The following is a 12,720-nucleotide window of genomic DNA, read 5'->3' as shown; positions in this document are numbered from 1 at the left end:
CTGCAAGTCCTTTAGAAAATATATGCAAACCTTTTCGATCCACGTGTCATACTATAGAAGTGAATGTGCATATTATTTATGGAGAAAATTGTAATTTTATTACGATAAGTTGTTATGATTTTGATTTGAATAATGTAATTTGTCAAAAGTTAGATTTTTATCTACCAAGTTAGATTTTTTTGAATTTTAGCCTACTTTTCACTCGGAGTCACTAAAGCAATCGAATATTGTTAACATGATTATCTCCTAAATGAGTCATTTAGCTACGCTTACACGCAATGTATGTGCATTGATAGATAGTTTGATAAATTTTGAAATATTTATATTATTTAAAATGTATAGGATTGATGAAGTTTGCATACTTAATTACTTATAATGATTTATCGGTTGACTAATTTTGAAATATTTATTGTATTTATAATAATTTATGTATGATTTTTTTTAAAAAAAAAATTTGATGGGTATCCCAACCGGTCAAGTTGGCGGGACAAGGTGATGCGGGTCGACTCGTTTCACAACTCTATTCAAATTCTTAATTTTGCATCTATACTCACTTTATATTAGTATTTGTGTACACAAGTTACGTGTGTAAAATAGATACAATAAAAATTTAGATATTGTAATTTATATTTTATTTTTACAATCTAAACTTAATTTTTTTAAAAAAAAAAGGAATGGAAGTCCTTCTCTTACTTCCTGTCATTTTGGGCTTGTAGGGAAAAAATTATTAGAGAAGAAAGAGAAAAAAGTAAAAAAAAAAAAAGAAAAAAAAAGAAAGAAGAGGGATGATGTTATTGCCATATTGGATCGACGACGACGAGAACAGGAGTATGCAAGGACAAATTAAGGAAGTTTCTTGCTGCGGATCATCAATCTCCCAAAAATTAGAAGTCTACAGCTCCCCCTTTCAGAATGACAACATTCCATGCCCAACCCAGTAATTAGTGAGGCGCCACCTTAAACAACGTGTCCTAAACGTAACAAAATATATAGCTAGCTATTTCTCCACGTCAATCCAAAAGACTTTATGAACGTCACGACTAAAGTCAATAATAAAGCCAAACTGAGTTTCAAGCTTGGAATCAGTTCCAGAAATGAATTGAAAAATCGGAGAATTTGGCATCAACTAAAGCATCACCAAAGTGTGTTATATTTCTAACGAGAAATGCTTTGTGAATTACGGTATTTCAGCGGCATCTTGAAATCAAATTTCTGTCATTTCGAAATTTTGAAAACAACCAAGTTCGAGGAAATCCAACAGCTTCTGTGTTCGACTTTTTAGTTTGTTCTTCTCTCATTTTTTAAAATAATAATCAGGTAAGTGGACTTTTGGTATTTAAATTATTTTTACAAAAATTGAACACCAATATTTTTGTAAATGGACTTATACATATGTGTTTTAAAATAAAGATGTTTCTGTTTTTTAAAACTCAATTGTACATTATTTGTTTCACGTCGTTTGATTCGTATGTGTTTCGTTCCGCATGATTTCATTATGTTATGAAGTCTTAAAAACGCACTGTTAGGATTTGAATTAAAACTGATAAGGAAATTTACGGAACATTATAAGATAAGGACCTAATTCGGTGGGTTATAATAACTGGTACATGGTCTCGCCCTCTTAGAAGAGTAACAATTAGAGACTGATCAGTATATCACTGATTATAAATAGATGAATAACAATGCCTTGTTTGGATATATTTTGATGCTTTGTTTCAAATTTTGTTTGTCTCATGTCTTGATTCATATTACGATATGTTTTTCGACATTTCACATTTGAACTCTGATTATTGTTTAAGATTGACCCTTACATGCTGAATGTTTCTCCAAACAGTCATCCATTTACTTCTCTCCTCAGATAAGGGCGAAGATCAATTGGAGGGTGATGAACAACACATATTTTGGGTTTAATGATCAAGTTTGAGACATGAAGTTTCAAGTATCAATTTTAGTTTTATTTTTGTTTACGTTATCGCTTCCGCATTTTTGTTAGGCACTCTAAAAAGAGTCATAGTTTATATAATAGACTGGTTCTTGGCTATTTTATGTACTACGTGGCTGGTTATTTCGCGATTTTAAATTGTTAAACAACGTCGATGACGCGTCTCGGTTTCGGGACGTGACAAAACCAAAATTAAAAATAAAAATATTTTGAGATGATATTGTCATTGGAGGATACAAAAATTTTGGGAAGATGGTTTAATTATCTTGGCGTTACAATTTTTATTTTACACTACTACAAAAACGGCAAACGACAACGGATGTCGTAGCCATTTAAAAACTGTTGTAACTGAGGGTGTTGTTGAAAGTCCGTTCAACGACAACGGTTTTTATCCGTTGTGGAAGATCAAATTTGCGACGGTTTTTAAAACCGTCGCAAATAAAAATAGCGATGGTCGTGATTGCTACCCGTCGCTAATTTTAAATTAGTGACGGTTACATAAATCGTCGCTAAACCGTCGCTAATTTAAAATTAGCGACGGTAGTAATCACGACCGTCGCTAATGTTAGCGACGGTCATCTTTCAAGAGTTCCGTCGCTAATTTGTTTCGAAAAATAAAAAAAATACTTTTAATAATTTAATAATCTAAAAGAAACTAATAATCCAAACTAAAATCGTGTAAAAAAAAATTTTAAGTGTTGTGAAGTAATAAAATCGTGTAAAAGGGAAAAATTTTAAGTGTTATAAAGTTGTTAGAAAAATTTTTCGTGTTATGTGAAAGTGATAAAATTGTGTAAGATAAAAAAATTTTAAGTGTTGTGTGAAGTGATGAAATGGTGTAAGAGAGAAAAATTTTAAGTGTTATGAAGTGGTGAAAAAAATTTTAAGTGTTGTGTGAAGTAATAAAATGGTGTAAAAGAGAAAAATTTTAAGTGTTGTGAAGTGTTGCGGAGGAAAATGGAACGGAAATGGAGATATTAATAGACAGTTTGCGACGGGTTTTGTAAATGATAAACCGTCGCATATTTTTATTTGGCAAAGGTTTGGATTCAAACCGTCGCTAAAATTAGCGACGGTTTCAAAACAATGTCGCTAATTTTAGCGACGGGTTTGTTATCAGTTTCAGGAAAGAACTGATACTCAAGAGTACAACATACGTGTATCTCTTAAAAAGAGCAGGTACAGATAGTATGACAAACTTCTCAATTATGTTCAAGCTTGGGATATATCAGTTTCAGGAAAGAACTGAAAAAAAACGGAGAATTAGGCATTTACAGCAGTACTAGACGTGGATAGAAACGAACAAAATTGCTCGACTTTATTGAGCAAAACACTTGTTCAACAAGCTTCTAAGCACGTAAGCAAGCTAGAGCAATTGATATATAGTGATCGACGTTCAAACATTTTACACTTCACAACTTATGATAGTAAAACAGGAGACATCACACACCAAGAACTTCAACCATATTCTTAAAAATCACGTTGGACGAAAACCAGTCATTAACATGTCGGTTTTTAATGATTCCGTAGATTGAGTTGACGACCTTTTAAAGGCTGATGATCCACTTGAATCAAATTCATTTAAACCATACCCACGGAAGTTCGGAATTCTCGAGTTATAGCCATGGGTCGTAGAATATGTTGGCTCGAAAGGTACTGGCAGAGATATTATGGAGCTGCTAAGCATAAGAACAACTGAACCCATTGCTGGTCTATCACTAGGATTGTCTTGCATGCATAGCAAACCAATGTGAATGCATCTTAAAATACCACGTAGGGTATATGAACCAACCCTCAACAGTACTGGATCAATGATATCCTCTGCCGTTCCTTGGCGCCAATGTTTCCATACCTATGAAATATATAATCTCTTTATAAAAAAACAGCATTCACCAACATCATCAAATTCGTAATTGGCTTCATTTAACATGTCAACAAATCCGATTTTAGGTCATACAAATAAACCGAGTTTAAAAAAATAACAATAAATAAAATAAAATTTAAATCCAAGTGGAACCAGTTCGGGTTGACTTGAAATTAGCCTTGTTTAGAACTAGCACCGACCCAATCAAGGTAGGCCTTGGTTAGCCGGATTTAAATAAAAAAATAAAACCAAATGATAAAACTTGGAATTATTTATTAGTATGTAATCAATAATTTTTTTAAGCATACCAAATTATAATAATTAAATATAAAGTACATAAAAAGGAGAATATTTGTTTCAAAAATCCGCCCAGTTGACCACTGATAAGATGAGCGCACTAGACAAGATTTTGGCTTTCCAGGTTTCAACTTATAACAGACATATATAACGAATTCATCTTGCTTACCAGACTTAAGAGGTTTTCCACATCCTCCCCATTTTTATATGATCTATTTTGCTCACCGCTGACAATTTCTAGGATCAGCACACCGAAGCTAAATACATCAGACTTAGCAGAGAACTGTCCGTACATTGCATACTCTGGTGACATATATCCACTACAATAATCAAGTTGTTAGTGGTTGAAGCAAGGAAAAGTTACAAAGCGTAATCATGCAGTCAACATATAGTAAATAAAATCACCATCCGGGACTGGGAAAGAGATCGTTTCTAAATTTTTTTAAAAAAAATGAAATTTATATAATTTTAATGGAGAAAAAGTTTCCCAAAAACTTTAACGTTATGATAATTATGCAACTTAAATCTTGTAGCACTTGTAGCAGTGTAAGCTCCACATTTCCATCTAGACAAGTTGCTCATGCCAAAATCCATTCAATGAGACTTGGGGCTTGCTCTTCCCACTGCAACTGAAAGAACACTTACTAAGTTCCCACAATTTTGTTGGTATTGGCTTGAGTTTCATTGACATCAAATAACCTTGCCATGCCGAAGTCCGCAATTTTGGGGTTCATATCTCCATCTAAAAGTATATTGCTAGCTTTGAGATCACGATGAATTATTTTGAGTCGAGATTCTTCGTGCAAATATAGAAGTCCCTTTGAAATCCCACATATGATCTTGTAACGGGTCTCCCAATCCAAATCATTGTGTTTGATAGGGTCTGCAGCATACTCAAGTACATGTCTAAATCTGAAGAATATGTAAGCAACAAATAGTGGGATAAATTCCGTGAATTGAAAAGAACATCGAAATATTACCAAATATAAACTTGTCAAGGCTTCTATTCTTGACGAATTCATAGACGAGAAGCCTTTCCTTCCCTTCCATGGAAAAACCCAAGAGTCTTACAAGATTCTTGTGTTGTAGCTTGGCCAGCAATAAGACTTCATTCTTGAATTCCACGTCACCTTGCCTAGAATCCAGGGATAGTCTTTTTACTGCAATGTCTTGCCCATTTGTAAGTTTTCCCTGATAAATATTACCATCAGTCAGTCGGCCTGCTCTATTTGTTATCACAAATATTTAATATATCGATTGTAACACGATACAAAAAGTTTTAAATGGAACCGATATAGTCGATTACCTTATAAATGACCCCAAATCCACCTTGCCCCAACTTGGTAGAAACCGAGAAATCATCGGTAGCAGCTTTGATTCCGGAGAAATCATATTGTAGAGATTCGACTACGTTAATGTCACGTGCAGGCTGTGCAGCTTCAAATTAAGAGATGAAGTTTTAGTGAAATTGCTGCTAAAGCATGAAAATTACGTTGGTTAAAAGATGCGATGATAACATACGTTCAAGTCCTTCTTTTGGCTTCTTTTTAGCTCTCTTTATCAGCAGGATAATAGCTAATACAGCCACTAGTAGACCCACACCAACTGAAACAGAAGCGATGATCACAGTATTTTCATTTTTTTTCCCTGCAAAATAATAACTGAATAGAATTATTTTCCTATTCCAAATATACTTTCATGTTGGTCCCACTTGCGGTAATTTAAGATAATAAAATCTGAAAATAAAGAATAAACTGGACACCGAGATTTACGTGGAAAATCCCTAAAAATTATTAGGGTAAAAACCACGTGCAAGATGAAAAGAATTTCCACTATAATATTTTGTAGTGTTCAACTCACTCACTGTGTTTCCAAAGAAAACACACTCTCTTAATACAGGAGAACAAACACCTCACAAATATTATAGAACTAATAGGATGAGAGAAAATTCGAAGAATGGATGATTTCAGAATGAAGGGAGAGCTGAAGAGAGAGCTCTATTTATAGAGCCTCTAGTCCGTGTGAATACGCGTTAAAAACGCGTACTCATATTTCCACGAAATTGCCAACCCGCGTTTTGCTGTCTGCTGCCTTTCTTGACTGACCCCACCTTCTTTGAAAACTCTTGCCGACATTTCTCCCACTTGGAGATTTGATTGAGAATCAAACACATCTCCACACATCCTTTCAATCTTGACATTCTCTGCTGCTTACGTTTCCGCTAGACCACTTGAGGATTTACACCACTCAAACTTATCAGTGTTCACTAGCTTTGTCAGAAAATCAGCTATGTTATCCTTTGTATGGATCTTCTGCATATCCACGCTTCTTTCTTCTACTACTTCTCGCACAAATGAAATTGAACTCCAATGTGTTTTGTCCTGGAATGAAAGGCTGGATTCCTTGCGATGTGCAAGACACTCTGTGTAATGCCCGAGATTTTGATTCCATTAATCTGAGATTATTGATTTTTGAATTGATATGATTATAGATGGACCATTCCGAGACCAGATTGGGTGAAGCATGTGATTGATGTATATTTTGTACAGAACTGTTGGCGCCCGAGCGGTAAAAAAGGGCCGCCCGAGCGCCAATGCATCACAAGAATGGGTTTTGGACAGAGAGTCTGGCGCCCGAGCGGTAGTTTTTGACCGCTCGAGCGCCAGTGTTCAATAGGATTATGTTCGGGTAGAAGATGTGCATAACAAGTGCGGGCAGAACATTCCGCGCCCGGGCGGTAGTTCTTGACCGCCCGAGCGCCGTCTGAAATATGTGAAAAGAGGACACGTAGCAAAGACATGCAACTTGATATATATAAAGTTGCAATTCATTCATTTTATCTTGTAGATTTGTGATTTACGAAAGATCCGTCCATCTGATTTTAAATCCGACTTCAGTACTATGTTCCTATCGACGCAGGCTTCAACTGGACGTAAGTTTTACTACGTTTTGAAATGATTTGAAATTATGGTATTGCCAGAATCTGATATGATTCCTATATGATGTTTTTGATATGTTAGACATCATATAATCGAAACCGGATTGAAGAACGGATACCGTATAGAATTGTTATGAATTTCAGAGTTGATTTGACTGAGATTTGATATCAGATTTGTATTGTTATTCATTATGAGTTGCGAGAACGGATATCTGTTGATTGTATTGCTGGGTATATTGATATGGTGCAGCTATGCCGTTGCAACAGAATTAGATCGAGTATGATTATATCCAGTATTGATTTGAGAAGTATATTGATATTGTACCATCGATATTATCATTTCCAGATTGAGTATTGACAGGCTTTGAGTTCGAGACTTTCATGTTGGTCCCACTTGCGGTAATTTGAGATAATAAAATCTGAAAATAAAGAATAAACTGGACACCGAGATTTACGTGGAAAATCCCTAAAAATTATTAGGGTAAAAACCACGGGCAAGATGAAAAGAATTTCCACTATAATATTTTGTAGTGTACAACTCACTCACTGTGTTTTCAAAGAGAACACACACTCTCTTAATACAGGAGAACAAACACCTCACAAATATTATAGAACTAATAGGACGAGAGAAAACTCGAAGAAGGGATGATTTCAGAATGAATGGGGAGCTCTATTTATAGAGCCCCTTGTCCATGTGAATACGCGTTAAAAACGCGTATTCATATTTCCACGAAATTTCCAACCCGCGTTTAGGGGTGTGCAACGGTCGATTTGGTTCGGTTTTAATAAACTTCGGTTCGGTTTACGGTTTTTCGATTGCCTAATCCTAAACCAAACCATTTTAATTCGGTCCGGTTTGGTTTTTTTGTATTACGGTCGGTTATTACGGTTTGTTTAATAAATTTAGTTATAAATGAAGTTGTGTGTTATAAATTTTAAAAAAATATAATAAAAAACCACAATCAAATTGATTTTGATTATCTTACAAAAATCAAAATAAATTAATAAAAAACAAACATAGCTATAATTCTTCTAACCAATTTATTAAGTATCTCACAAACATCAAAATAAAATAATAAAAAATATAGTTATGACAATTGTAAGCGATTTGGAATTTAGATATGTTGATAGTGAATAATTCCAGCATTGGATCCATCAACTCCTACAACAAAAATCCTCATATGTAGGGAAATGAAAATGTCAACCTATTATGAAAAAGAATAGTTCATATAAATTAGATCAACTTAACAAATCTGATTGCAAATCACAACTATATATCAATAAGGAAGCAAAATAGTAAACATAATGAAATTACTTATATTAATTATTTATTAAATTACTTATATTAATTATTTATTATTTATTATATTTTAAATGGTCAGTTCGGTTTTTTCAGTTTTAAAATTTCAAAAACCGATAACCGAACCGAAAAATCGAAAGTACAAAAAATCAAAATCATAATCGACCGAAAAACCGTTTAAACCGAACCAAAAAAACCAAAATTTATGGTCCGGTCGGTTTTTTCAGTGTAAACCGTTTAATGAACACCCCTACCCGCGTTTTGCTGCCTGCTGCCTTTCTTGACTGGCCCCACCTTCTTCAAAACTTTTGCCGACATTTCAAATATTTATTATGATAACTATAGCAATATTGGTGGATAATCATTCCAGGAGTATCTCTTTTTATTTTACTTAAAAGGTCAAAGTGATAAATGATTATTATATAATAAGAAGTTTAAGAGTGTAACAACTCGTTTATTGTAAAATTTTATTTCATTGATTATGTTTTAGTTATCTATTAGGAGAATCATAACATGAGTTTTTAAAATTATTTGATAATATAGAACAACCATATTATATAATGGATTATGTGAGTTATTGCATGGTTAATTATTTTAAGATTTTTTAAAAATCTATTTAAAGATTTATTTAAAATAATAATAATCTGAAAAACTAAAAAATAATAATCATAATAATAATCCTGCGAATTATATTTACGCGCTTGGTAGAAATGAGAGGACAAAAGATCAAAAAATTAGACAAAGAAATTATAAAGGTCCAACAGTAAATACATATAATTATCATCTCTTACCTGGCGATGCCGGTTGCTGTGGCAATCCTGGTGGTGGTGATGATGCTGGTGGCGGCGGCTGCAGCAGACCTGGTGGTGATACTGGCTGTGGTGGTGGTGGTGACAGTTGTGGTGGCAGCATCGCAAGCTCCTGTAACTCACGAAGCCTGGTTTCGTTGTAAAATGGTAATTGAAGATAACGAAGATTGCAGCTCGGCCATAGTACTCTACAGCTTATGGAAATGTTGCAATATGTTAGGATCTTCGCAGCGGCCCCAATTAAACAACTACTGCAATTCTCCGGTGACAAATCAGGGGTACACTGAACCAACGAAAAAATAATCTGAAAATCTGCAGAGCTACTATTCCCAACAGCCACTTTCCTCAGAGAACCGCCATTAGCAGCTTGCCCACGAAGCTTGTCCAGTAGCCTGCTAACGTCCGCCTTATACTGGACAGGACTCGAGGCGTCCTTTAGACCCCACCAGTACCACGATGGAAAAGTCTTCATTATCCCGAACATAGATTCATTAGAGTACCGTAGCATGCAGAGTTCATTCCAGTGAGTGGCTTGCTTGTAATTTGGACATGATTTTACTAATTCAGCAGTGGCGTTTCGAATACAAGCACGGCATTCTTCAAGCTGTACGTCCCCTCTACACAGCACTGCTGCATAGACTATATCCGGGCTCTGCCCTCTGGAGGCGTTGTAGAATCCGTTAATATCGACGTTTGTAGGAAGGGAGGATAAGAGTGTGTCCATATTATCCTTGTACGTGCTAAAACTGCTGTAATTGCCGCTGTTTATGCAAGCAGACTGCGCTGCGGCAAACGCCAAAAAGTTTGTAAGGATTAAGAAAAGGGAGGCGAGCCGCCATCTTTGTGAAATCATAGCTCTCTAAATTTTACTTGCCAACTACCTTCAACTCCATAATCATTTTTAAGAGGCTGTTGAGGTTCGTGTCTGTCTGTATTTAATTAGACGCGATTGTCTCAACAAAACTCGATTTTATAAAATTATGCACAAAAGTATAAAAATAAAAATAAAAATTTATTAATATTATCAGTTAGACTTTTATACATTTATTATTATTATTATTATAAAAAAATCATTTAGTGGGTAATTTTTTGTGTGCATTAAATAGATTTACAACTCATCATGGCACAAACATTTCATATTTATGCAATAATGACAACCCTATATGGAATTAATGTTAGTTATTTATAAGTAAACATACCGTTAGCTATTATTATATTATGTTTATAATATGATAAATGAGGCTATTTTCTTTTATTATTTTCTTTAAATTTATTTGTTAACTACATGGTTATCTCAAATTATTTTTGTTTATTCGTATATCTTTGTATAATATATGCTATACAAAGTTATTAAGATATATATATATATATAACTAAAAATAAATTTAAAATATAAGAAATGAGAAATATTTTTTTTTAAAAAAAAAGTAAGAAAATAATCAATTTTTTTATTGGCTCATCTGTTGACGACCCTTTCCATCGGTTCTTGACCGATTCTTGCTGATTTGACCATAAAAAGGCTTGTTAGATTTTGTTCGAATCGAATCCGTGATCGATTCGTGGTTGGTTGAACCGATGAGACCAACCGATGGGATCTAATTTTAAAATCACTTGTATAAACACATTAATGACATCGGCTCTTGCTATGAGTAGCAAAAGATATGTGATCTGATTGGAAGGATATCGTTCCACCTCACATCTAAAAAATTCCAGGGATGTGGCTGCTGGAATTTACACTCTTTTAATTGATATATGTCCTGTGAATGTTGATATATTGAGGAAGATTTAAAATTTTTCATTTAATTTATATCGATCAATTTATGATTTTAGTCGATTAATTTGCATTATTTTTCATTTTTAGTCGTTTTTCATTGGAATTTTGACGCAACACTTTACACGTCACCATTTTTCGGTGCCACGTATAGTAAGAATTTTCAGGCACCACATCAATATTCTGGTGAAAAAAAATTGAAATATCCTGATTAAAATCGTGAATTTACTGATAATATGACCAAAAAAAATTCAAGTTACCGGACCAAAATTATTATTGTCCCGTAACCTTTCGCTGATGATTCTTCACCTACATATTTCTTTTCCAAATTGTTCATAATCTCCTGACTTTAATATCGAAGGGGGTTTCATACAACAACAACAACAACAACAACAAAAAACTCGATTTACTAGAATTCGAATAGTTGAGGATTACACCACCCAAATTATCCGCTTATAATATCTCCATAACCACATGTTAGAAAAATCTAAAGTAATATTATAATTTACAAGGAGAGATCGAAGAGCAATTTTTACTAGCATCATCAAGTAAAATCATACAAAATTCAACAAAATTATGTGATATAAAAAATTTGATTAACATACATAACCCAAAGTATCATGCATGAAAAACCAATATGTATATTGATGTTTATGAATTTTCGAAAATATATATATTTTCTAAAAGAATATATATATAGGTTGAACATTCAATGTGACGAGTGTGACTGAGACGTTAATCCAGAAACATAAACAATGTATTATTTAAACATTCAAGTTGTCAATTTGAAGTAATATTTCTTGCACGGTATTGAATACAAAATTTCTAAGTTTACAAAAAAATTGTTCCAAAATCTTAAGATACCAAAACGTGACACAGGCTACACTTGTTTTTATATTCTTTTAAAAAATTAATATCTTATGATCATACGTCATGTATATTGAGATCAGATTATGAAAACTTATTATTTAATTAAATTTATACAAATTTAACTAGAGGCATGAAACTTGAATGATTGGAAACATTATATATAAATCTAGTTATCTAGGGCAAGAAATAATATTTTAACCCTTAAGAATTTCTATTTTTTTATTTAAATAACACATTCTTCTGATTAAAATCGTAGGTTTTATTTTTGTTACTGCTATGTGAAACCTTAATCAGCACACATTATCTTAATCAACGTGACTTGAACAGAACAAAAGTAAAATGAAAACAAATTTAAGTTTTCATTAGAAAAAAGTTTGGCCATTGATCCAAGTGAATCGACAAGTCTATGTACGTACAAGAGGTACAAATTGCGTATAATTATAAATTTTTCGAGACTGCGTCGTTGTAATGAATGAGACTGAAGTTTACTAAGACAAGTAAATATGTTATAATATTTTTTAAAAAAAAATATTTGTTTTATTAACAATCTTTTTCTTAGTCCTTTCAAGTAGCTAAGCTAGGGGCTTTTTAAAAGTTATATGTAAGAGAGAAGACCATAAAGAAACTAACAAGAAACTTCTCACGAGTTTATTTTTTTGTTGGTTTGGCTTCATAGAATATGCATGCTGATGGCCTGATTGTGTATACAAATTTAAAATGGGACTTTGTTCATTGATATGTTTCTAGTCTATCTTATTAGATTTGTTAAATAATGGTGGCAAACGGCTCTTCTGATGTTATATTTAGAAAAATATATGCAAATTCAAAATAGAATGAAAGATATGTCTCAACAATATAATTTAGAATATATTTTTTTACGGACATAAGATTTAAAAATGTGTAAATAAATTTGTTTTATTGAATATATA

The 12,720-nt window shown here is 33.2% G+C and overlaps 1 protein-coding gene and 1 long non-coding RNA gene across 2 annotated transcripts; one reads left to right on the top strand and one right to left on the bottom strand.

The window, feature by feature from the left end:
• Positions 1-1,099: 1,099 nt before the first annotated feature.
• On the top strand, positions 1,100-2,039 carry LOC140978156 (uncharacterized). The gene is made up of 2 exons (XR_012175525.1): positions 1,100-1,317; positions 1,835-2,039. It is a non-coding gene; the product is annotated as an uncharacterized lncRNA (long non-coding RNA).
• A 1,183-nt stretch (positions 2,040-3,222) lies between these two features.
• LOC140978154 (cysteine-rich receptor-like protein kinase 15) lies at positions 3,223-10,168 on the bottom strand. The gene is made up of 7 exons (XM_073442980.1): positions 9,133-10,168; positions 5,625-5,750; positions 5,410-5,540; positions 5,084-5,294; positions 4,749-4,986; positions 4,273-4,423; positions 3,223-3,794 (listed from the first exon to the last, which is right to left on the bottom strand). Exons 1-7 carry the CDS (start codon positions 10,001-10,003, stop codon positions 3,420-3,422), a joined length of 2,103 nt encoding a protein of 700 aa, XP_073299081.1. The 5' UTR covers positions 10,004-10,168; the 3' UTR covers positions 3,223-3,419.
• Positions 10,169-12,720: the final 2,552 nt, after the last annotated feature.

The sequence above is a fragment of the Primulina huaijiensis genome, chromosome 6, assembly GCF_012295235.1.
Source record: "Primulina huaijiensis isolate GDHJ02 chromosome 6, ASM1229523v2, whole genome shotgun sequence".
Lineage (NCBI taxonomy): Eukaryota > Viridiplantae > Streptophyta > Magnoliopsida > Lamiales > Gesneriaceae > Primulina > Primulina huaijiensis.
The sequence above is the reverse complement of the archived record's forward strand: the minus strand, read 5'-3'. Positions and strand labels throughout refer to the sequence as shown.